Source organism: Talpa occidentalis, unplaced genomic scaffold (genome assembly GCF_014898055.3).
Source record: "Talpa occidentalis isolate TD23 unplaced genomic scaffold, MPIMG_talOcc4v2.1 talOcc4.16, whole genome shotgun sequence".
Taxonomy (NCBI): Eukaryota; Metazoa; Chordata; class Mammalia; order Eulipotyphla; family Talpidae; genus Talpa; species Talpa occidentalis.
The window spans coordinates 11474355-11498357 of NW_023601653.1; the positions used below are offsets into that span (position 1 = coordinate 11474355).

General features: G+C 43.1%; 1 protein-coding gene across 2 annotated transcripts; it reads left to right on the forward strand.

The window, feature by feature from the left end:
* Positions 1-4205: 4205 nt before the first annotated feature.
* Positions 4206-22343, forward strand: NFYB (nuclear transcription factor Y subunit beta). 2 transcript variants are annotated; one of them, XM_037513734.2, is made up of 8 exons: positions 4206-4334; positions 6805-6888; positions 14582-14675; positions 16040-16170; positions 19248-19445; positions 20611-20692; positions 21340-21419; positions 21768-22343. In XM_037513734.2, exons 2-8 carry the CDS (start codon positions 6883-6885, stop codon positions 21798-21800), a joined length of 624 nt encoding a protein of 207 aa, XP_037369631.1. In that variant the 5' UTR covers positions 4206-4334; positions 6805-6882; the 3' UTR covers positions 21801-22343. The 2 variants fall into 2 exon arrangements, with proteins under 2 accessions (XP_037369631.1, XP_037369632.1); XM_037513735.2 differs by lacking the exon at positions 4206-4334 and adding an exon at positions 5039-5195.
* Positions 22344-24003: the final 1660 nt, after the last annotated feature.

The following is a 24003-nucleotide window of genomic DNA, read 5'->3' on the forward strand; positions in this document are numbered from 1 at the left end:
CCCCAAAAAGTGTCTCTGGTTCATAGTTTTTTGTTGATTTTGATTTTCACTTTCTTATATTCATTTTCCTGGTTCCTTATTTAAGTTTTCTAGATTCCTGCTATGAGTGAGACCATCCGGTATTTTTCTTTTTCTTTTTGGCTTATTTCGCTGAGCATGATCCCTTCCAGCGCCATCCATGTTGCTGCAAATTGCATGTGTTTATCTTTTTTGATTGCTGAGTCATATTCCATGGTGTATATGTACCACATCTTCTTGATCCAGTCATCTATTTTTGGGCATTTGGGTTGTTTCCAAAGCTTAGCTATTGTAAACAGTGCTGCTATAAACATAGGGGTGCAGGTGCTCTTTGGAATTGATGTTTCTGTGTCCTTTGTTCTGCCCTTCTTTCTTATTAAAGACAAGTTTTCCTCTGATCCTTGACTCAGCAACCTTAGAAAGGAAAATCATCTTGTTGCCTTTTCTTTGGGTCTGATCAACGCTATTTTGATTATCTTTTATATTAGCTCACCCAATTCATGGAGAAATAATGATGAATATATTTTAAATATTTTTAACACTTCATAGTAATTTGTGGAGTTTAACATAAGTTTATTAACTTTCTCTGGAGAAAAATGACATAAAAGGGTTTGGTAATTTCAGGGTCTTTTATATTATCTATTAAAATAACTTGACCCAATGTCTGCTTATGCTTTCATTCCACACATTTCACATGTACCTATAGAGTTCCTATTTTCTGTTGCAGGGACTAAGAATATAGGTGATCATAAAGTCTTTGTACTCAAAGGGTTTATATGCTAATAAGAACATGAAAAATCATATGCCAATGAGGAAATCATTTATTTTATTGATGTAAATTAATGGTATGTATTAAATTGCCTGTTAAAATTCCAACACATATTTATTGAGAACCTACTCTTTGCTCAGGATGTCCTGGTGAATAAAACAAACAAAAGACTTTGCCCTCACAAAGCGTACATTCTAGTGGGAAGAGACAGTAAACCATAAACAAAATAAATGAGGAAATTCTACACTATGTTAGAAGATGGAACATGTGATTGAAAATAAAAAGTTGGGCCTCCCTGGTGGCGCAAGGGGTTAAGATGCAACCTATGAAGCTGTCTGCAGCCATGGCAGCATGAGTTCGATCCCCAGGCTGGCCAGGGAGCTACCCATATGGCACAGCAGACCTCTCCTGACTCGCCTGCTGCTCCCCTCAGCAATGTATTTCATTCAATCTGCCTGTTCTGTTCCCAACCGTCTCTGGTGAATCCTCTCACCGCCCACACCTCTGGCCTGTACCCCAGTTCTTGTATGCATATTAAAATAAATCTTTTAAAAAAAGAAAATAAAAAGTTATGGCAGAATTGGGGGTAGGGACCTTGAATAGCACTTTTTATTTTATTTTTTTTTTTTTTATTTTATTTTATTTATTTATACAAGCACTGTGTACAGTCAGAGGCGTGGGAGGGTGAGAGAATTCACCACAGCCAGAGCGGAGAGTAGAATAGATAGAGTGACGAAGTACACTGCTGAGGGGAGCAGCGGGCGGCAGGAGAGGTCTGCATGCCATGTGGGACCCTCGCCCAGCGGCCGGGGATCGAACCGGTGCTGCAGAGGCTGTGGGCAGCTTCGCAACCCAGCGCTCAACCGCTGCGCCACCGGGGAGGCCCTTGAATAGCACTTTTTAGAGAAGTGACAATGTTTGGTCTTGAAGGGGAAGGAGAGTGCTATTCACCTTCAGAGCCCTGGGGTTCCTAGCACTGTGCCTGCTTAGCACTAGGCACTAAATAGCCTTTCACTGAATCTTAATAAACCATGGAGATTAGATAACAGTGGGAACTGACATAGTAGCTCAGTAAAAGCAGTCACCTTTGCATCTTTGGGCTTATTGTCCAGTAAGTGGATTAGCCATTTCTCCCAATTCTACAACTTTTTTTTTTTTTTGTATCTTCTGTCTCTGAGCACTTCATTTCACTCCTAAAACTTCTCATTATCGGTAATCATAGTTAAAAGGGATGTCAGCTTACCACCAAGGGGCACCTAGGGACCCTTAAACTTGCACGTTCTAACAGGGTCCGGCTATCCATGTACACAAAGACCAAGCAAACTCTTAGTGTGCAAAAACTTCAATGACATTAGTGTGCATAGAGAGAAAAAAGAAGAAAGGATAGTTTCACAATAAAATATCCCAAATCACCCATCCCCTCCTGGGCAAAAGCTCAGCTAAACAGGATAGGCCCAAAAGCTTGCCACCAAGTCTAAGGCACCTTCTGGCAGGGAACCACAGGAAGTGGGTGAAAGGGGCAGGCAAGCCTGGGACAAAAGGAGAGACGCAAAAATACAAATCAAGATAATGGCTGCCACTCTCTCTCACCTACCTGTTTTCTGTGCTGTCAGTTCTCTCCTCCATGTGTCTCCTTCCCAGTAGACGCAGGCTGTAATTCAGTCCACAGGAATGCGCGCTCTCCTTCCCAGCCACCTGCCTTCCCTATCCTACAGCCTCACCTGGATGCCCTATCCTACAGCCTCACCTGGATGCCCTATCCTACAGCCTCACCTGGATGCCCTATCCTACAGCCTCATCTGGATGCCCTATCCTACAGCCTCACCTGGATGCCCTATCCTACAGCCTCACCAGGATGCCCTATCCTACAGCCTCACCTGGATGCCCTATCCTACAGCCTCACCTGGCCGCTGGCTCCGCCCCTCATCCCCAGGACAGCGCGAGGAACCTGGTCCCGCCTCTAACAGGGAGAATTTCAAAGGGAAAAACCTCCTTTTTCAGCAAATGGCTTGATGGAGTCTGAAATTCATACCCTATAAAGATAATGTGTCAGGGCCTCCCCGTGGCGTAGCCCACTGGTTGCGAAGCTGCCCGCAGCTTCTGCATCGCCGGTTCAATCCCAGGCTGCTCACCGGAGGAGGGTCCCGCATGGGTGCAGACCTCCTGCCACCTGCTTTCAGCAATTTCATCAGTCTGTTTTTTTGGCTCTTGAATCCTCTCAGCTTCTGATGGAGTGCTGAAATTAAAATATCTTTAAAAAAAAAAAAAAAAGATAATGTGTCAACATTTTTTCTTTTCAGGACTTTCTCTGTTCACTTACTTTCAATTAACTTCAAACAACTAAGCAGCAGCTAACATTCCCCCCTACAGAGGGGAGGAAGCGTTCACGGGAGAACTAAAAACATCTGCCCAGCGCCCCAAGCCCGTAAGAGGGGCAGCTGGACTCCAAATCAGGTTTTCGGGTGCCACCCTGCACTCCTGGCACAATTTAGGGACTCCCACTTGTCTTTGCTTCCTTATTTGCCTCGGAGATGTTAAAATAGGCGCAGAAACAGCAGGCGCTCTACAAAAACACACGTCAATATATTTTTAAATTATTAAAGCTGGAACGTTCAACGTGGCTCCCGGCCCGTTGCTCGGTGCAAGTCAGGGGCCGGCCATGCCGGCTCCCGCTGCAGAAACGCGCCTGTCCTCCGGCCAGCGCGTGTGGTGGCCCATCCCACCCTGTCTGCAGCCCCGCAAAGACCGCGAGGGAGCGCGGCCGCACCGAGGCGAGAAACAGCCTTCGTCTGGCAGCCCCGATGCCAGCTGCCGGGGGAAAGCCCCGCGCGGGGCGGCATCCCCGACGGGGCGGCGCGGGCAGGGAACGCGGCACTTTCGGGCTGAGGTAAAAGCTGACTGGACTGACCGGCCAGCTCAGCCGCAGGGAGAGGACGGCGTCCGTAGAGGAAACCGGGGAAACGAGCCCCCGCGCGGTGCCCGGGCGAGCGCGCGCCGAGCTGTGGCAGCCGGGACGCCGGGGCGGCGCGCGGCGCGGCGGGCGGCCCTGAGGTGACCGCGGCGCCCGCGCCGGAGCCGGCGCCCTTGGCTTCCCCTTCTCGGGCGTGCGGGCGCGGGCGCGGGGGGGCTCGGGCGGGCGGGCCTGTCCCGCGAGGGGCCCGCGAGGAGGGCGGCCTGAGACTCCGCGCGGGCCCAGGCCGCGGGCGCGCTGAGGGGAGAGGCCCGCGCGGCCCTCCCGCTTCCGGGGCCCCCGCAGGCCGAGCGCGGCCGGGGGTCGGCGGCCGGAGCGACGCCGCCGCCGCAGGACGCGCGCCCGGGCGCGGGGCGGGGCCGCGGCGGGGCGCGGCGGGGCGGGGCGGGGCGGGGCGGGGCGCGCGCGGGAGGCGCGGAGGGAGGGTGTCGCGCCGAGGGAAGCGGCCCGCGGCGGAGGGAGGGGAGGCCGAGTCCTGGAAGCGGAGCTCCGCGCTGGGACTGGTTCCTTCGCAGCCATTTTCTGTCCAACCAAACAGCCGATTGGAGACGGGAGCCAACCAGGGCTGCATTGGAGGTTTGTGTCTCGCTTCGGCCAATGATCGCTCCTAAACCGACTCCACTTTAGCTCGAATGAAATGTCCGTCTCCTCCCGGCGCCGTCCCCGCCGCCAACGCCGCCGCGGCCGGGGGCACTCGCCTCCCTCCCGCGCGCCTCCCGCGGCCGGGCCTGCGAGGCCGCCGCGCCGGGCCGGGCCGGGCCGGGCGCGGGCCGCGGCGCGGCTCTTTGTGCGCCGGGCGAGGAGCGGCGGGCCCGGGCCGGGCCGCCTCCCGCTCCCCGCGGCCGCGCTCGGGCCTGGCGGGGGCGCCGGGCTCCGGCGGGGGCCCCTCTCGGCGGCGCCCGCGCCGGCTCCATTTTGTGCGGGGGGCGGGGGCCGCGCCGGCCCCTGGGCCCGGCGCCGCGCGGGGGTCCCGGGGCGCCCCCCGGCCCCCCGCCCTGCCGCCCGCCCGCCGGAGGGGGCCGGGCCGGGCCGCTTTGTCCGCGGGCCCCGGGCGGGCGGGCGTTGGGCCGGGCCGGGCGCGGCGGGGGATGCGCGCCAGGGGCGCCCGGCGCGCGCCGGCGGCGCTGACAGGTCGGCCCGGCGGGCTGGGGGCCCGCGCCGGCCCGCGCGCCCGGCCCGGGAGGCGGCGAGGTCCCGGGAGGCGGCGTGGAGGGGCCGCCCCGCAGCCCGGCCCGCGCGCGGAGTGCGGCCATCTGGCGGCTTGGGGTGCGCGGGCTCGCCCCGGGCGTGGGAGGAAGCCTGCCGGGGGGCACTGAGGTTCCCCCCTTGGGTGGGAGGCGGGGGGCTGCGCCGGGCCTCGGGAGCAGTATTGGCGGAGAACAAAGAATTGCACAGAGCACCCCCAAGTCGTAATCGCCCTCAAAGTACTAGGACAAGGTAATTTAAACAAGGTTAGCTAGCGCTCGACCTTTGGGGGGGCGGGGGCCGAGCATCCCACCAGCCCGCCGGGGCGCCCCAGTTCGTGGTTCCTGCCACGGATCGCCGGGGTGGGTGGTTGAGGCTCCTAGCTGGGAGGCTCAGCAGCAGCGTCCAGTGAGGAGGTAAACTGGTCGGTGTCAGGGGCGCTCAGAAATCGGGTTTCGCTGTGGAAAGTATTGAAAGTTAACCCGAATTCCTTAAAAGGCCATTATTCCTGCCCCGCTCGGCTCTCGGAGCTTCATCTTTAGGACCGTATCGCTGCACAACTCTGGTGTTGACGCCAAAGAATGGAGGGTGGAGGGGAGCGTCTGCTGCTTTTCTTGGATACAAATTTGCATTTCTTCAAACATTAAACAGATGTATGCCTCCCTGGAGCTTTCCCATAGAGAACCTGCCCTCAAGGAAATCGATGCCATGTGAAGTGATAGTGGTTTTCTTTAATATGTTGAAGCTAAATATATTACCCAACTGTTTAGGTGAGGGATTGTGGTGAGTTTATTCACCCCACCCCACCCCCACAACCCCCCCAGCAAAATACAGAAATACAGCTTCTGTATTTTCAGTGTTCTGTGAGATTTTTCCCCAAAGACACTTAAAAAAATAACACTTCCAGCTCCAAGGAAGGGATTTTGTGGGTCGTTTTGGGGTTAGGAAGAGGCCAATATTTGGGGAAAAATCAGATAATGTTTTTAAGGTTATGGCAGTCTGGACAATGTGAGCCAGTCTTTGCTGTCTGGATCCTTGTAATGGCATTTTAAAAATTCAGTCCAGGGGCTGAAATTTTTTCTACTAGTCACTAGATTTTCATGCTAGAATGCATCAGTATTTTTTTTCTTCCTTTAAAATTAACACTGAAAGAATGGGTTTTTGTTGACACTCCCTCCCCCCACTTAATTGTTTCACTTGAAAAGAGGAAAAGAGCAAATGAGAAATGGAGATTGTAACATTGTAATCGATACCCATTTATTCAGCCCTTTTATGTTTTACAGTGAGAATGAAGAGCAATTGCAATTCAGATTGCAGTTTTATTCCAAAATGGTGGTGGTGCTTTAAAAAGTATAAATAAAGGTCTTAAGTGACTGTGTTGTTCTGTGTATGTTCTCTGGGCAGCTTGTATCTTTCCCCTCTAAACTGAGATATTTAATGTAAAAGCATTATATTCTGAGACAGATTTTTCTCCCCTTTTGATAAGAAAACCATCCCTTCGTAATTAAGTGGGTAAGTGGGGTGTTACTATTTTAAGTAGTTTAGATGTATAATTTTTGGTCTCTTGCATATTACATAATTTGGTGTGTTGTGATGAATATTTGTGTTGAACATTACTAATCCAGGGCTATGTTGGAAAAGCAGTACCCCCCCCCATGGAATTAACTTTTTAAAGTGAAGTTCTCTAAAATAAATCTTCCAAATTAACAAACATTTATTGGGTGCCTTTTTTTCCCATTTTTTTATGCCTCACATGCCATTGAATAACAGTAGTAGGTGAAATTATACATACCTTTAGGTTTACTAGGAAGCAAGCTGGTAGGCTATGCATTTTTACTACTAATTGATGTTTATCTTCTAGGGTGAATTGGGCAAAGATTAGACACCTTTTTGACAGGTGCCTTGAACACCACTGACAACACGGTTCTGATAGTATTTCATGACAGTAAGTATATTTTGCCATTCTGGTTGTTAAATTGATTTGAACAGTAATTAGCTGGAAACATCGTACTCGCCAATTTATGTAGGGGCATTCTAGTCGAATGAATGCCTCTCAAGTCTAGACGGTCTGTTATTTCCTTATTTTTAATGACTTGCATGTTTTGTCTCCTGTAGCTGTTAAATGTTGCGGAGGCTACAGGGTGAAAAGCTTGTTCCAGTTCTTAAGAGGCTGCCTGTTAGCTGATAGGGCTTTAGTGGAGTTGAATACCTACAGGACAGTTATATGCAGAACAGAAAGCGCAGGTTCTAAGTGGAGCACAGGTGAAGAGAAGAGAGGTGTAGCTGGGAATGTCAGGAAGGAGGCTATAGGCCTGGACCTGAGCCTTGAAGGGTCACTGGGATTGGGAGAGTGGAGGGTGTCACCCAAAGCAGAAGCCTGAAAGTGGGCATATGTTCAGGATCTGCATGGTCATAGTGGGGATCATCTAGTGAAGATACAACACTTGGCCTTTCTGGGCACTTCTGGGTCTCCTACCGTGTTTGTGACCGCAGGCTTGTCACAACTTCCTTGAATCATGATTGCCGCATTTCTAAAATGAAAGAACTGAGCCCAGTGATCCCTAAATAAGGCACACTCGGAACACTAAGATTTTTAATCACATGCGAAGATAAAACAAGTTGAGAACAAGTTTAGTTAGGTTATGTGGAGGGGGGGGTTCACTTATGTTCAGTCGTTAAAAGCAGGTTTGTATTTGATGGGGAAGACTTCAGACCATTGTAGGTTTGAGAGCTACAGAAGTGTGGTTTTGGTGCGATGACTCTCGTAGCATTACCTACCCTGGTTGCCTGGGTAGTACTCTGATGGAAATAGAAAAGGAAGGGCAATACAAAGAACATTTTAGAGGAGGTTACTGACAAGTGGAGCTTGAAGGAGATGGGAGAATTTAAAATGCCTGTAAGAATGGGAGGAAGGTATTCTTAACGGAACTGCAGTAGTTGAAAAGGAGAGGAAGGCGTTCTTGTCCCTTGCTTCCCTGCAGGGGATGGGGAAGGCGAGTTTCATTTTCTAATATCTTTTAAGTTTTCAGGTGTGCGATGGCAGACATGTTCTACAGGCAGAGCTTCCTTGAGTGGCAGGCAGGATATGGGGATATGGTCAGAGATTGATAAGCACAGAAGTGAGGTCTCATGAGTTCATTAAGAGTAAGAAAGGAAGAGAAAGAAACACCTTGGTTTGTAAAACTAACAGTTAGATGAGGAGGAAAGAATATTGTTTTGGAAATCAAGGGAGAAGTCCAAGCATAAATTCCAAGTAAAATGTGTCTAGCCCTTCTAACAAGAGGATGAAGGCAAGATCCTTGGCAACTTTCAAAAGCTGTTTCAGTCACTATGAAGAGAAGTGTGCTGGGGGGGGGGGGGTTGTGATTGACAGCTAGACAAGGGGATGGAGCAGAATTCAGGTTTTATATGCCTGTATGTACTCTTCAAGTAGGAGGGGTCTGAGCATGTTTACGGAAGAGTAAAACTGGTAAGAGGACTGTAGATACGTTAAAGATGAGTTATCTGTATTATTTCTTACCCTTAAAGAGACTAAAAAGCAATGTATTTCAGAGAACAGACGAGGGGTTGTGTGAGAGAGAAAACTATGCCTGGGAAGAATGACAGCTGTATTTGAAGGGACAGTAACAGAACTAGGTTATATATGTTGAGTTCTTACTTACTATGTGTCAGACACTTTGCTAAGTGCTTTTTACACAATAGCCTCAATCATCACTATAAGCAGGGACAGTGACACACAGAGGGTCGTATAGAAACATGTGAGTAGGGAGTCCAGCTTCAAACCCAGGTGTTCTATCCCAAGAGCTTGTGGTCCAAATTGTTGCCTTCAGGTAAGATGAACCCCACACCAGGCATCTTTCTTTACAAGAAATGTGTATTTGGCTTAGAATTTGGAGGGAGCAAATTAAAGATTTAGACTTAAGGACTATAGGGAAAACTGTCAAGAATGAAGACTGTAGGGCCTCCCCGGTGGCGCAGCGGTTGAGCACTGGGTTGCGAAGCTGCCCGCAGCCTCTGCAGCGCCGGTTCAATCCCTGGCTGCTCCCCGGCCTCTGGAGGAGGGTCCCGCATGGCACGCAGACCTCCCCTGCCACCCGCTGCTCCCCTCAGCAGTGTACTTCAGTCCTTCTGCCTGTTCTGCTCCCCGCTCTGGCTCTGGTGAATTCTCTCACCCTCCCGCACTTCTGACTGTACCCAGTGCTTGTATAAATAAATAAATAAATCTTTAAAAAAAAATGAAGACTATAAAAGATTTGGCAGCTGAGACTCGATTTCAGTTACATGTATTGCATCACCTTTGGCAAATCATCAGCCTCATATAATACCAGCTTTCTCACCTGCTTCACGGAGTTATGAACATTGTGTTAGATATTTAGCAAGTTCAATAAATGGTAAACATTAAAGAGGGCATATTAGCTTAGCCAGCTGACTATTTCATATAATACTTTAGACAATAGTATCATTTTAACTAATTAGAATAATCTGTAAAATTTAGTGGGATTTAACAACCCTTTGTCCATATTCTCTTAGATCTAATGATTCATCATTTTACCCATTCACTTGTCATTATACTACCTGTTCTTCCCTATCAGTTGTCTGGATGAGTTTTTCTGTGGTGCCCTGTTGGACACATTGGCATCACTATACTTTCGTCGTCACCAGCTTCAGCTGGCCCCTTTGCATTGTCCAACAGTCCTGTCCCCTTCCTTTCTCACTCTCGCAGTGACACTCATCTGTCTCCCCAGCTGTAAGAATCCCCGCACTATCCTTGGTCTTTCCACCAGCTCTTATTCCTGTCTGTTGATTTTTACCAACCAAACAACTAGTTCCTCTGCTTGTCTTGTTCTCCCGGGCTGTTGTCCTGGACCAGATGCTGGAAATGATCATCGTCTTGTCGATCTCATGCCCGGACTGCAGCACTATGGCTCTTACTAGTGTTCTGCCCTCTTTCCTGCCCCCCTCGAGTTGACTACATTGGGCAATAGTCAGGGTGATCTTTTATTATTTTTTTGTTTTGTTTTTAAAGAGGCATGTATTATTTATTTATTTGTTTGTTTGTTTGTTTATACAAGCACTGGGTACAGTCAGAAGCGCGGGAGGGTGAGAGAATTCACCAGAGCCAGAGCGGGGAGCAGAGCAGGCAGAAGGACCGAAGTACACTGCTGAGGGGAGCAGCGGGCGGCAGGAGAGGTCTGCGCGCCATGTGGGACCCTCCTCTGGTGGCCGGGGAGCAGCCGGGGATCGAACTGGTGCTGCAGAGGCTGCGGGCAGCTTCGCAACCCAGCGCTCAACCGCTGCGCCACCGGGGAGGCCCAGGGTGATCTTTTAAAAAAGCTTGTACGCTACAGCTCTTTGATTTGCTCTTGTCCACAAGGCGCTACTTGACAAGGGCTCTGTTGAGCTCGCCCCAGTCCACCAGTTCTGGATTTCCCTGTTTCCTTTGCCTGAACACACGCTCCTCACCTTTCTTTGTCAAACTGGTTTCTACTCATCTTTGTTTAAAGGTCATTTACTAAGACATTTTTCCTTGACTCCTACACTAGTGATGTCTCTTACAATAAGCCTCCAAAGCATATAAGGAAATACCTTTGTTTTCCTTAACAATTGGCACTAATGCTTACTTGTACTACTAGTTGGCTGTGTAACATTTACTGAGTACTCCTGGTGTACTATATTGAGTCTTTAAATGGTAAGTCCTATTCTCCTTTGCTCAGAGGTCTCATGGCCAGTCAGTAGCCGGGAATTCAAGCCCTGTGATCCCGATTGCAGAAGTACTAATAAGTTAGGCATCCCAGCCCTACCCCTAACCCCCAGTTTGCATACGATTTGCCTTCTCAGCAAGATGGGGACAAAGACCTTGTCTCTGTGTCATTGACTGCTCTGTCACCAGCACGAAGCATGGACCTGATAGATTTTAAGTGCTTGCTCAGTAAATATTTGTCGACTGGCTTAACTACAATCTGCAATCTGTTTCATAAACTTTTTTTTTTTTAAAGATTTATTTATTTATTTATACAAGCACTGGGTATAGTCAGAAGCGCAGGAGGGTGAGAGAATTCACCAGAGCCAGAGCGGGGAACAGAACAGGCAGACAGATGAAACACACTGCTGAGGGGAGCAGTGGGCGAGACAGGAGAGGTCTGTCGTGCCATGTGGGACCCTCGCTGGAGGCCGGGGATCGAACCGGCGCTGCAGAGGCTGCGGGCGGCTTCACAACCCAGCACTCAACCGCTGCGCCACCAGGGGAGGCCCTGTTTCATAAACTTGTATAAGAGGTTTTAGACCTACCAAAAAACCATTGGGATATATTTAGCAGGTTTCCCCTCAATCCATACATTTATGTGAGTGTGGCTTGCATATTGTATGTATCAAAAATAAGGCTAGTTGGGGCCTCCCTGGTGGCGCAAGGGGTTAAGCACTGCACTATGAAGCAATCCGCAGCCTCTGCAGCATGAGTTCGATCCCTGGCGGGCCAGAGAGAAACCCACATGGCACAGCACACCTCTCCTGTCTCACCTGCTGCTCCCCTCAGCAGTGTATTTCAGTCTGCCTGTTTTGCTCTCCACTCTGTCTCTGGTGAATCCTCTCACCCCCTGCTTCTCTGGCCTGTACCCCAGCTCTTACATGCATAAATAAATCAATCTTTAAAAAAATAAAATAAGGCTAGTTGGTTGAATGGAGGGGAGGGGAGGGAGTTTGGTTCTGTCTCCTGCACCTTGATCTTCCTTTAGACATTGTGAAAACCAGTCATTCAAAGCTCTCCTGACTGAGCTCTTCCATGTGCTTTAGAAATTCAAGGAAGGGAACACTAATTTGTAGCTTGCAGAATGAGGTAAATCAGAAATATTTCAGGAGGCTGCGGGGACAGTGGGATGAAAGTATGGGGCAGGGTTTTAAGGGTGTAGCTGGAGTAGAGAAAGAAAGCAAGTGTGGTGAGGTGACAGAAAAGCTAAAAGTTGTGTCGCCAAAGACGTACGCTAAGCAGATGATGGGTGGCTTATCTGCAGAGGGAGGTTGAGACCTGACACCTCCTGTGTACTCTCGCCAAACACTGTCCTCAGCAGGTTTCTATTCTTTCATTCTGACAACTCTGTGAAATCGTTTTAGAAGTATCTCTTAGAAGACTGAGGTTTAGGGCCTCCCCTGGTGGTGCAGCGGTTGAGCGCTGGGCTGCGAAGCTGCCCACAGCCTCTGTAGGGCCTGTTCGATCCCCGGCCGCCAGCGAGGGTCCCTCATGGCGTGCAGACCTCTCCTGCCGCCCACTGCTCCCCTCAGCAGTGTACTTCGGTCCTTCTGCCTGTTCTGCTCCCTGCTCTGGCTCTGGTGAATTCTCTCACCCTCCCGCGCTTCTGACTGTACCCAGTGCTTGTATAAATAAATAAATAAATAAATCTTTGGGGAAAAAAAAAAAAAAGACTGAGGTTTAGAGGCTACTGCTCTTAAATCAAATGTTCATCTTGCTGCTAATTCCAGTATATGACAAAATAATGTGATGTAAATGACTGCTTTTAATATTGCTTAAATGATATATTTATAAATTAATCGATCTCCCAAATCCTGGTTATTTGGATAGTGCCCTTCTTATCAGCTAATTTGGAGACTTCTGGTATCCTGTGGACAGTTGTTTAGCAAAGAGTTTCTGTTGCTATTTCACCACCCCCACACCCCCAGAGGATTTGTTTCCAGTTACAAGTTCTGAAATAACCCCTTTGGTTCTTGCTTCTGTACCTTGACCTCCCTTAGGGCATAGTAAAAACTAGTCCATTCACAGCTCTCCTAATTGAGCTCTTTCATGGCTAATAAATTCATCATCATGTCTACTAAAGACTAGTTTCCTGTATCTTATTAGCATTTTAGGATTAAAATAACACTTTTTGTTTGGATAATGTTGCACATTCATTTATATTAGCTGTTTAAGATGGGGAAGGCATCTTAATGTTATTTCCATTTATATAGAAATACATTTAACTAGTAGTGTTTCCAGGGATTGGTGGAGGATTCAGCTGGAGCTCACTGACTTGGTCCTGTACATCTGAGAGGACACTAAAATGTCTCAATAAATAGTACCCTACTTACACAAATTATGAAAGTTACAGGAATTCTGTCCTCCCTTAAAACAATTATATAAATGTGGAACTGTATCTGTATCTTACAGTTGAGTTAGATAGCACAGTTCAACAACTGCACCAAAGAAATGTGTTATCAAAGACTTGGAAACTAGCCTGGTATTTCAGTATTAGATAAAAATCCAGCAGCGATGGGCAAGAAGACATGTTACACAAGGACTCAAACATTGCAACTTAGAACATTTGTGTTTGTTCTGGGTCCAGTACCTTGATAAACAGTTTCAGGTGTCTCTTCTTGATTTGTCTGAAAAGCATGTCTAGTTCACCCTTTTTATTCAGATAATGCATTGAAAATTTTTCCACCCATAAATAGTGGGTCGCTATTGTTTTAAGTAGTGCATTTGCAAAGCAAGAAGATTTCCAAGATTTGCTATGTTGGTGAAATGGAATGGAGCCAGTTCAGGGATTCTGGTTCAGTTTTTTAACCAGATTTTCCCTCTTTTTAGCTCTGAGCAAAATTAAGTAAGCACACTGCTTTTTTAAAATAGTCACTTTGACTGTCATTCTTGTGTGGATTATAATTTTCTAATCTTTATATGCAGACCTCCAACTTCCCTGACACCCCCCCCCTTTTTTTTTTTTTCTTAAAAAATCAGAAGTTTGAGTGGGGGGACTAACCTTTGACTACAACCAGAGGAGATGGACTTGCTTCAAAATGGGGTATTTTTTGGGTTACATGAGTACCAAATTGTGCAAGGAATCCATATGCTTCTTAACCCCAAACAGCAGTTTGCACCAAGACATTATATATGGGCCTCCCTGGTGGCACAGGCTGTTGAGCGCAGCACTGCGGAGTTGTCCTTAGCCTCTGCAGTTCAGGTTCCATCCCGGTCGGCTGCGGAGATGCCCACATGGTGTTGCAGATCTCTCTTGTCTCGCCCGCTGCTCCCCTCAACAGTGTATTTCAGTCAGTCTGCCTGTTCTGTTCCCCACTTTGTCTCTGGTGAATCCTATCACCCTCTTGCACATCTGGCCTGTACCCCGGTTCTTGTATGTGTGAATAAGTAAATCTTTAAAGAAAAAAAAAGACATTATTTGTGAGACAGCAAAGAAAGTTTGCTGCCAGAAGCAGAAAGGTTTGCATTGGAATATCAGACTGTAGCAGGGGACCAGAAAGTGATGACTGTAAGTCACTTCCAGGTTGACTACTAAGCTGATTTTGGTTTTGTTCGTCATTCTAGGGATAGTTAGGTTGTAAGTCTGGGTAGCCTGCACTATATTTGAGGATTATGCAACTGAAAAGAAAGGCGCGTGTTTTAGATTCCTTTGCTTTGTTTCCCTGTTGGTCTTATGCTTGTGGCATTCATGGAGGGAATCTTAAAGAGCTGGCAAATTATCAAAACTCCAAATCAAGAAACATAAATATTTCCTTTTAGCAAACTTAAGACTATGAAAAGTATAATTGACATAAAAATGTAATTGACCCATCCTATGACAGCTTGAGCATTAACTCTTGTATGTTAGACAAGTTTTATGAAGAGCATTGAAAACCTTTTTTTTTCCCCTTCATAGATGGATGGTGATAGTTCCACAACAGATGCTTCTCAGCTAGGAATTTCTGCAGACTATATTGGAGGAAGCCATTATGTTATACAGCCACATGATGGTAAGAAAGTCACAATCAAAAACAAGTTCATAAGTAAAACAAGTCAGAAAGTGGGTATTAATAAGAAGTTCTAGATAACTTTTGTCTTCACAGGAAATTTAGCAATCTTGTGTCATATAGTTCAGTGAGTCTAAAAAAGTGTCTTTTTACTAGAAATACAGGAGTATTGAGTTCTGGAAAAGAATTTTATGAAAGTGTGCCTTTTAAAGCTGTTAGTTTCTTTAAAAATGTGTTACTGACTTCCTTTTTATGTGTCAAGTATGGCAAATTCTTACTCATTTGGTACAGTAAATAATAGCTCTTTAGAGGGTGCCTTGAATGTTACTTGTCTAGTACCTATGAATAGACTTAGTTTTGTTTTTCATTTAATATTAAGCTTGAACTCTGTCAGGTATTAGAATGGCAGTATTATGTTGCTGTCAGAAATAAGTGGCTCTTGTGGCATTCTGAATTTTAAGATAAAAAAAATTAAGATATATTTTTATAGAAGTTACTATAGAGAAGTTACTCCATCCTGTAACAGATGAACAAGTTAATTTTCATAACATAATTTTAAACATATAAAAATAATATAAATTGAGGCAGCTTAGTTATCTTATTTATAATACATATAAAGAATTGGAAATTTACTTACAAAATACTACATTTAGTCATTAAAATATTATTGGTACTATGAAATTTTCAGTTATGTCTAAATCTGTATAATTTGAAAATTCACTTTATTAGATTACTGCTAGAGCTTCGTTCAGAAACCATTACAGTAGTAATCTAATTGCATGAGTAATTTGCAAGTCCAGCTTTTCCATGTAATGTAAACCTGACTCTGGACAAACATCTGCTTTATCAAGCAATAATGCCAAGGGGTCATAGGTCATAGTCTATATGTTTTAAAGCTAAGCCTGCAACAAAGATTTATTAGCCACTTCCTCTATTTAAGGTGCTGTTCCTTGTTCAGGGAAGGACACGAAGCTGATTGAATCCCTAGCCTCAAGCAGAAAATAATCTAATGGGGGGGATGAGAAATAAGAAGAATTATAATGTGTCAGATAAAAGACACAGAAGCATTTTGATATTTTGTGAAAGGGGAAGTCACTTTTGAAGCTGCTATCTCTGAGCTTTTTGAGGATGGGTGGATAGGATTTGGTAGGCAGAGATGAGGATAAAAGTCCTCTAGGCAGTGAGTTTGAAATAAAAGAGTAGGACTAGATCTGGCACTGAGAAAACTGAAAAGAACTACTGTCGTAATCCCGGAAAAAAGATTAGGAAATGACCCTGAATTATCTTAGGTCATTTCAGGTAGTCTTCTGTATCTGTAAGTAAAGCTTATGAAATGCTTTAAACCTAAATTATTTTTACTTCTTTAGATACTGAAGACAGCATAAATGATCATGAAGACACAAATGGTTCAAAAGAAAGTTTCAGAGAACAAGATATATATCTTCCAATTGCAAATGTGGCAAGGATAATGAAAAATGCCATACCTCAAACAGGAAAGGTAATACAGAGAAGAAATTTAACTGGATTCTTTCTGTAGGGGTGGCATGTAAAACTACTGAGTATGTACCTCATGAATAGTTTTGATTTCAGTCGTTCAGCTATTCAGCAAATCAAATATTTCTTTCAATTCTACATACTTGGTTACCAGTGTTTTATTTTCAGTTTTGTTTTATCCCCAAATGTTTCCCCCAGTCCCCCACTCCCACCCTTATTGGAAGTAGATAAAATAGAATTAAGAATCTTTCTTAAAAAGGTGCATTGTCAGAATTATCAGGTTTGGGCATATGAAGTTGTAACTTCTATAATGTTTGCAGCAAAATTGGATCATACTGGACTGACATGGATGTAGTAAGGATTTTCCAATAAGATATTTGGAAACATTTATTTTATATAATTATGGAGAGTAACATTCATTTAAATTCAACGGGTATGGGGCCTCCTTGGTGGCTTAGGGGTTAAGTCCCAGCACTATCACCACTATGGCCTGAGTTCAATCCCCGGCCAGGGATCGAACATATGGTGCAGGAGACCTCTCCTGTCTCGCCCACTGCTCCCCTTGGCAGTATATTTCAGTAGATCTGCCTGTTCTGCTCCCCACTTTGTCTCTAGTGAATCCTCTTACAACCTGTGCCTCTGGCCTACATTCTAGTTCTTCTACGCAAAAAAAAATAATAATAATAATATATTCAACTGGTATTTTTTTTTAAAGATTTATTTATTTATTTATACAAGCACTGGGTACAGTCAGAAGTGCATGAGGGTGAGAGAATTCACCAGAGCCAGAGTGGGGAACAGAGCAGGCAGACTGACAAAGTATACTGCTGAGGGGAGCAGCCGGCATGGCAGGAGAGGTCTGCTTGCCATGTGGGGCCCTCGCCGGTGGCTGGAGATCGAACCAGCGCTGCAGAGGCTGCAGGCAGCTTCGCAACCCAGCGCTCAACCACTGCGCCACCAGGGGAAGCCCTGATTTTTTTTTTTTGAAACTAGTTTTGTCCTGTTACAACAGCTTTATTTTTTTTTTCATTTATACATACAAGAGCTGGGGTGTAGGCCAGAAATGCAAGGGGCAGGGGGGCGGTGAAAGGATTCACCAGAGACGAGCAGAACAGGAGGGATATCTACTGAAATACACTGCTGAGGGGAGCAGCGGGCGAGACAGGAGAGGTCTGCACCGTATAGGTAATCCCTAGCTGGGGATTGAACTCATGCAGGTTGCAGGTAGCTTCATAATGCTGAGACTTAACCCCTTGCACCACCAGGGAGGCCCAATGTTAGAACAACTTTTAAAAACTCATTGTCGGGGGCCTCCCTGGTGGTGCAGCAGTTGAGCGCTGGGTTGCAAAGCTGCCCGCAGCCTCTGCAGCGCGGGTTCGATCCTCAGCTGCTCCCAGGCCACTGGAGGAGGGTCCCACATGGCGCGCAGACCTCTCCTGCCGCCCGCTGCTCCCCTCAGCAGTGTACTTCGCTCCTTCTGCCTGCTCTGCTCCCCGCTCTGGCTCTGGTGAATTCTCTCACCCTCCCGTGCTTCTGACTGTACCCAGTGCTTGTATAAATAAATAAATAAATAGATAAATAAATAAATAAATAAATAAATCTTTAAAAAAAAAAAAGGAAAAAAAAACCTCATTGTCGGGCCTCCCTGGTGGTACAAGGGGTTAAGACACAACCTATGAAGCTATCGGCAGCCACTGCAACACAAGTTCCATCCCCGGCCAGAGAGCTACCCACATGGTGCAGCAGACCTCTCCTGACTTGCCCGCTGCTCCCCTCAGCAGTGTATTTCAGTCAATTCACCTGTTCTTTTCCCCACTCTGTGTCTGGTAAATCCTCACACCCACCACCCCACACCTCTGGCCTGTACCCCAGTTCTTGTATGCATAAATAAATCTTCAAAAAATTAAAAAAATAAAAACATTGTCATTCTGTTTCATCACTTGATATGAACTAAAATTCAGTTTTTATATTTTGTATTGCATATTAAACTTTTCTACCATTTTATGGTGACTTATAAAGTACTTATGAAATAGTAAAGCTCATAAATATATTATCAAAATACATCAATAAGCCAATTTGAAGTCCTCCTAATGTTTTAAGAAACAAAAGTGCAACTGCTGATTATTGCTTAACTGGACTATGCTCATCCTGTCAAGTACCCTAGCCCCTAGCAACCTGTACTGAGGACAGCAAACATGCTAATCTAAAGTAAGATGTGTGAATTTAAAATACAAATTCTGAAGGCTTTGGATTTGTTGGATTAAATAGTATTAAAATTAATTTCACTTATTTTTTTTAACATGACCACTAGAAAATCTAAAGTTACATTCATACAGTTTGCATTATATCTTGCTTGACTGCATTTATACAACTCTTGCTTACTTTTTTCTAGGATGTAAACTAGACGAGGTAAAGACAGTACATTTCAGCAAGGGATTTGAGTATCATTCCTGTTAGAAGTGACTTTGGAATTGTATGATTTAATGCATTGGAGTTTTACTTTCAGATCTCAGACTTTTAGAGGAATTGTTCTTACAATGAGGTAGCAAGCATAAGCTTTGTTAGTGAAACTTTTAACAAACTCAAACCCTTGTCACTTTGTATCTTCAGTAGTAAAAATGTCACCAGATGTCATTACTTCACTCTTTGTAAGTGAAATTTAGTGTTTTGGTTTTTAAGTTTCCTGGTGTCCTTATTCATGGAAGTGCCAGGACAGAAAGGTAGTACCTGATCTGTAGCCCCTAGTACCTACATGTACGATGGGTTGATTTTCTGGGGCACTTGGTTAGTAGAGTTTATATCTTTCTGGGGGTGAGAGGGGCATCCAGTGGTTGCTTTTATACCTAAATTACGTGTATATTTTCTGTGAAAACTGTCAAGGCTTCCCTCACATATATTTGAACTTTTATTCTCATTCCAAGACTTGGAATTTTGATCATGTACTCTGTTAATTTCAAAGACTAATTGAAGGTCAACAGTCATAAACTGAAATTTGTGTTCTTCTGAATAGCCTTTTACTTTTGCAGGTTTTTAGAAAGGGGATGATTATATTTCCTGCAAAATTATGATTTTTCTTTTCAGATTGCAAAAGATGCCAAAGAATGTGTTCAAGAATGTGTGAGTGAGTTCATCAGCTTTATAACGTCAGAAGCCAGTGAAAGATGCCATCAAGAGAAACGGAAGACAATCAACGGAGAAGATATTCTCTTTGCCATGTCTACCTTAGGCTTTGACAGTTACGTAGAACCTCTAAAATTATACCTTCAGAAATTCAGAGAAGTAAGTAAAATGTCTCCCATTATGCTCTTAAGAAAATAAAGATACACTATAAATTTTCAAATGTATTATTTGTTAAAGAGTTCACTTTATAGCAAATTATGTAACCTCTCAGAAGAACTATGTAATTACTTAGATTACTAAAATAGTAAGCCGTTTCGTTTTTCCTTTGTTTGTTATTAAGACAGCATAGTTATGTAATGATTAAGAGCACCTGAAGGCTGAATCCCAGCTCTACCACATGTTAACTGACTGTGGGCAGATTCTTGTCTCTAGGCCTTTATTTCCTGGGTGAACTAAGTAAACAATCCATGTACAGCACTTGGCTATTAGCTTTACTAAGTAATGTCAGTACATGCTGTTGTTATTAACAAGGGTTAGCATCTCAAAGCTTTCAACTTTTTTTTATATATAAAAGAGGCAGTTATAATTTTATCCCTTATTACTGATTGAATTCTTCATTTCTCATCTGGTTTATCTTTGCCTGTGATAAGAGTTTTGTGAAAATGAGTTGAGATCAGTATATTTCCACATTACACCACAAGTAGTATATTGATACTACTTTTCTTTCTAATATCTTTAGTGTTAGAATCCCATTAAATTAGTGATGCCTGCATGGAATGGTTAAAAGAGGAAAAAAATGTATAAATTCTTCAGAGTATTTTTCCAAATATTCAGCAGCATCTCACCTTACAGTAGAAAGACACTTAGATCTTTGATTTAGGAATTTTAAATTCTGAACTTGTTGCTGTAGAATTGTTGCTACAGTACTGCTCAGTTTGCTGAGAGCTAGCTGTACTATCTATATAACTAAATTCAACTTGGATATTTATGGTAGATTTGTAAGCTGAGTAGCTTTTTGCAGACTACATTATAGATTTTTGTTTTCTTTTTGATTTAGTGTGGAAATAGAATCATTAATTTTACTCATAAATATTTTAGTTTTTTCTCAGACATTACTGTTTTGTAATTTGTCTTCTGATCTGCTTACATAAAAAGTTAGCATTTTGAAAAGCCTTTTCATATGTTATTAACCAGAAGCGTTAATAAACACTCTGTGTATTGTTTGTAATAATAAAAGCTCCTAATTTTAGGAAATAAGCATTCTCATTTAGAAAACAGTTTCTCGTGAATACCAGTGATTATTTATTTGCTTTTCCTTCCCCAGGCTATGAAAGGAGAAAAAGGAATTGGTGGAACAGTCACAGCTACAGATGGACTAAGTGAAGAGCTAACAGAGGAGGCATTTAGTAAGCAGTATTACTGCATTTATGCAGCTAAATTTATTCTTACAAGTCATGTAGATTGTTAGCAGTGATTAATACTAAATATCTGAGTGGTACTTTTGGAATATTAGTGCTGAGAATTTTGCAGCACTATTTTGAAATATTCCTGTTAGTTAATACCCTTACAGTTGATGTCAGTGAGGGAGAAATACAGACATCTTAATTCTGCAAACAGAATTTCATTGGTAGTTCTGATTTACATAGCCCCTAGTTTTTGGTTTAAAATTCATTTGAGATAAGAATATGAAGCATTATAGTTTATAATATAAAATAGTGATTTAAATAAATTCGAACAAAGGTTTCCTTAAAAATTGAGTGCCATATTGTCACATCAGTGAAATGAAAGGTGTGTAGACCTTTTATATGCAAAATATATGCTGCTTAGTTGTATAAGTGTGGTCCCAGCAACCCTCATGGGGTAGATCTATCCACAAATCAGAATTTCTATCCAGTCTTTCTACATGGATAGTTAGGGAGTTTTTTTAATGGAAAACTTTGGGGTTCATGATTTTGCCTATATTACATTGGTAAGTGGCAGAATTGTAATGAGGCAGGCCAAAAAATTAGATACAGTTCTTTTCCTGCTTTAACTTTCTTTTTTTGTCTCTTAGCTAACCAGTTACCAGCTGGCTTAATAACTGCAGATGGTCAACAACAAAATGTTATGGTTTACACAACATCCTATCAACAGGTACACTACCTTCTGGGTGTATTAAGTTGTTTAAAAAATGGATTATGTCCATTCATTTTTATCAAAGGTAAATTCAGTACAGTATATTGAGTCTGTTAAAGAAGGTTGATGAAATTAGTTTTTTCAAAGTCTGTAACTATATAGTATTCTCTTAGTGGTTAAAAATATATAATGTTCGTTTTTATATAAGAAATTTCAGGAAAGATACATAAATTATTAAAGTAGCTCCTTTGGATAGAGAGACTAGAGATTTGGGGTGGGAAGTAGAATTTTCATTGTCAATTTTTATTCTTTGAATGTTATTTTTAAACTTTTTAATTCTGTTCAATTTAAATTTTCTAATCTTAGATATCCGGTGTTCAACAAATTCAGTTCTCATGATCTGAAGAAATGATGGCGTGGAGCGTGTAGAGAGGCAAGAGAGTCTGTGTGATTCTGGGACAGAGACAAGAAGAAAATGACTGGTGAAAAGATGTCTCTTTGTATATTAAATAGCTGTAATGTAGCTTCCTAATGCTTGACTAATTGAGGTGTTAATTCTGACTTGAGAATCTTTTTCATGAATGATTTTAAAAGAAAAATTTGGATTTTAAAGGTATTAAAATATTTTTGTTTTGTACGAGAGTTTGTTGCTCTGTATGATTCCTGTATGCATTGTATATTGCAATTTATTACTGTCAGAGATTTGTAGACAGTTTCTTATTTTCATATTGAATCATGTTACTTTTGTAATTCAAGCAAGCAGCGGGGTCAACTCATGATGTTTGCCCTTTTAATAAAATATAAGGGTAGAGTTCATTTTGAATGCAAGTTGCCTTTATTATAAATTTGAGTTTGTCTTGGTTATATATAATATCGTGCATGATAACCTGGCTAGATTTTTAGCATTTGCCATATTTATTAAAAATAATTTTTGGTAAAACATTCATAGCTTAAGCAGCACCATTTTTTAAAAAATGTACCTGAAAGATTAAGTGTGAATGCAGAAGCAAGTATCTGCCCTGTGGAAACCTGGTACCCGTTACAGTGTTCACACTGGTCATTGTGCCTGCTAAGACCATTTGAGTTTCTTGGAGCTTTTGTTAAGACTAAATTTGTTTTTGAGTTACATTATTATGCGTGTGGAATTCATCTGAGTTTAATGTAGTCGTAGTGCTCTTGAAATGGTCCTCCTTTGTTTTGTATAGGATTTCTCCAAAGCATATCTTCAAATACTACAGTATCTTCAAAAAAAGGAATTTTATAGTCTGATGATCAATGTCCTCATTTTACTTTTTCATTGGAATGTCAAGTTTCTATTATACTATGAGAACTGAGAAACATCAGACATCATTGTGTGTAAACAGACCTTTTTGTGCATGGGTGAGTGAATGAGACAGAGAATAGAGTGAGTGCTGTGAACGGTGTGAACCAGAAGCTGCCAACTTCCAGTGTGCTGTCTTGATCTTTGCAATAAACTCAACTTAGATAATGTAACTTTGTATAATTTAGTGATATGTACTTGGGTTCTTCCTCTTTTAAACTGAGGATCTGTATTTTCTCATTCTTTTTTGATGATAATAAGTGGGTTTTTTTTTTTTTATTTAATCAGCAATTGCTATTGTATAGTTTGCCTAAAATGGAGTTGAGTGAACAACATCTTGGAAGGACACTAAAATTTATAAGGTAGAAGCAGTTTCCTGATACAGGTTGAACAGAAACATGTGCTTTGCCAGCAGTCTTTGGGGCGTGTGTGAACTAATATGGGGTTAGTAATTCCCTCACTACCCTCCCATTTAAAAAATAATTTTCTTCACAGAAAATTCAAATAGTCAAAAAAAGGGGTTGCTTAATCAAAATCAACCTACATCTACTGTGTGGAAATAACCGATGTTAATAATTTGGTAAATATCATTTGCCCTTTTACTTTGCTAATTATGTATATTTTTATAAAAAATGAGCTCCCATTTGCATACTGTTTTGTAACCTGTTGTTTCACTTAATATATTGTGAACATCTTTCCCAGATTACTATATAATCTTCTATTTTTTTCCACTTATTCTTTTGTATGGCTGAACCGTAATTTATTTAATACTCTGCGGGACATTTAATTGTTTACACCTTTTAACAGTTATAAACAACACTTCACCAAATCTTGTGTACATCCATGGCCATTTTCTTAAATTCTTGGAAGTAGAATTACTAGGCTTAACAGATATACAAAATTAAAGGTTTAATAGATAATGTATTTCTGAACTATCTTCCATTTGACCCAGGCAGTAAGGTGTCTTAAAAAATATATATATACCATGTCTTAAAAAAAATCAGTTTCATTGTTGGATTATGTTTAAGAATCAGGAAAGGCATTAGACATTAAAATTTGTATCAAGGGATAATAAAAGAAATTTCTAAATTTAGTAATTTGCTAGCAGTACTTTAGAGTAGGTGAAATCAGGTCAACTGGGTTATATGGCCTTCATACTTTGAACTAGGAAGGCACTGATAATGAACACTGGCATATACCACATACACGATCCCCTTTTATGCATGTGAGAGGTCGTTCTGGCCTGTTACTTGGCCTGTGTAGCATTTTATTGAATGACAT

Coding starts and splice junctions, on each gene's coding strand:
- NFYB (XM_037513734.2), top strand. Junction 20,693..21,339: donor GCTAACAGAGGAGGCATTTA/GTAAGCAGTATT, acceptor TTTGTCTCTTAG/CTAACCAGTTACCAGCTGGC. Junction 21,420..21,767: donor ACACAACATCCTATCAACAG/GTACACTACCTT, acceptor TTCTAATCTTAG/ATATCCGGTGTTCAACAAAT.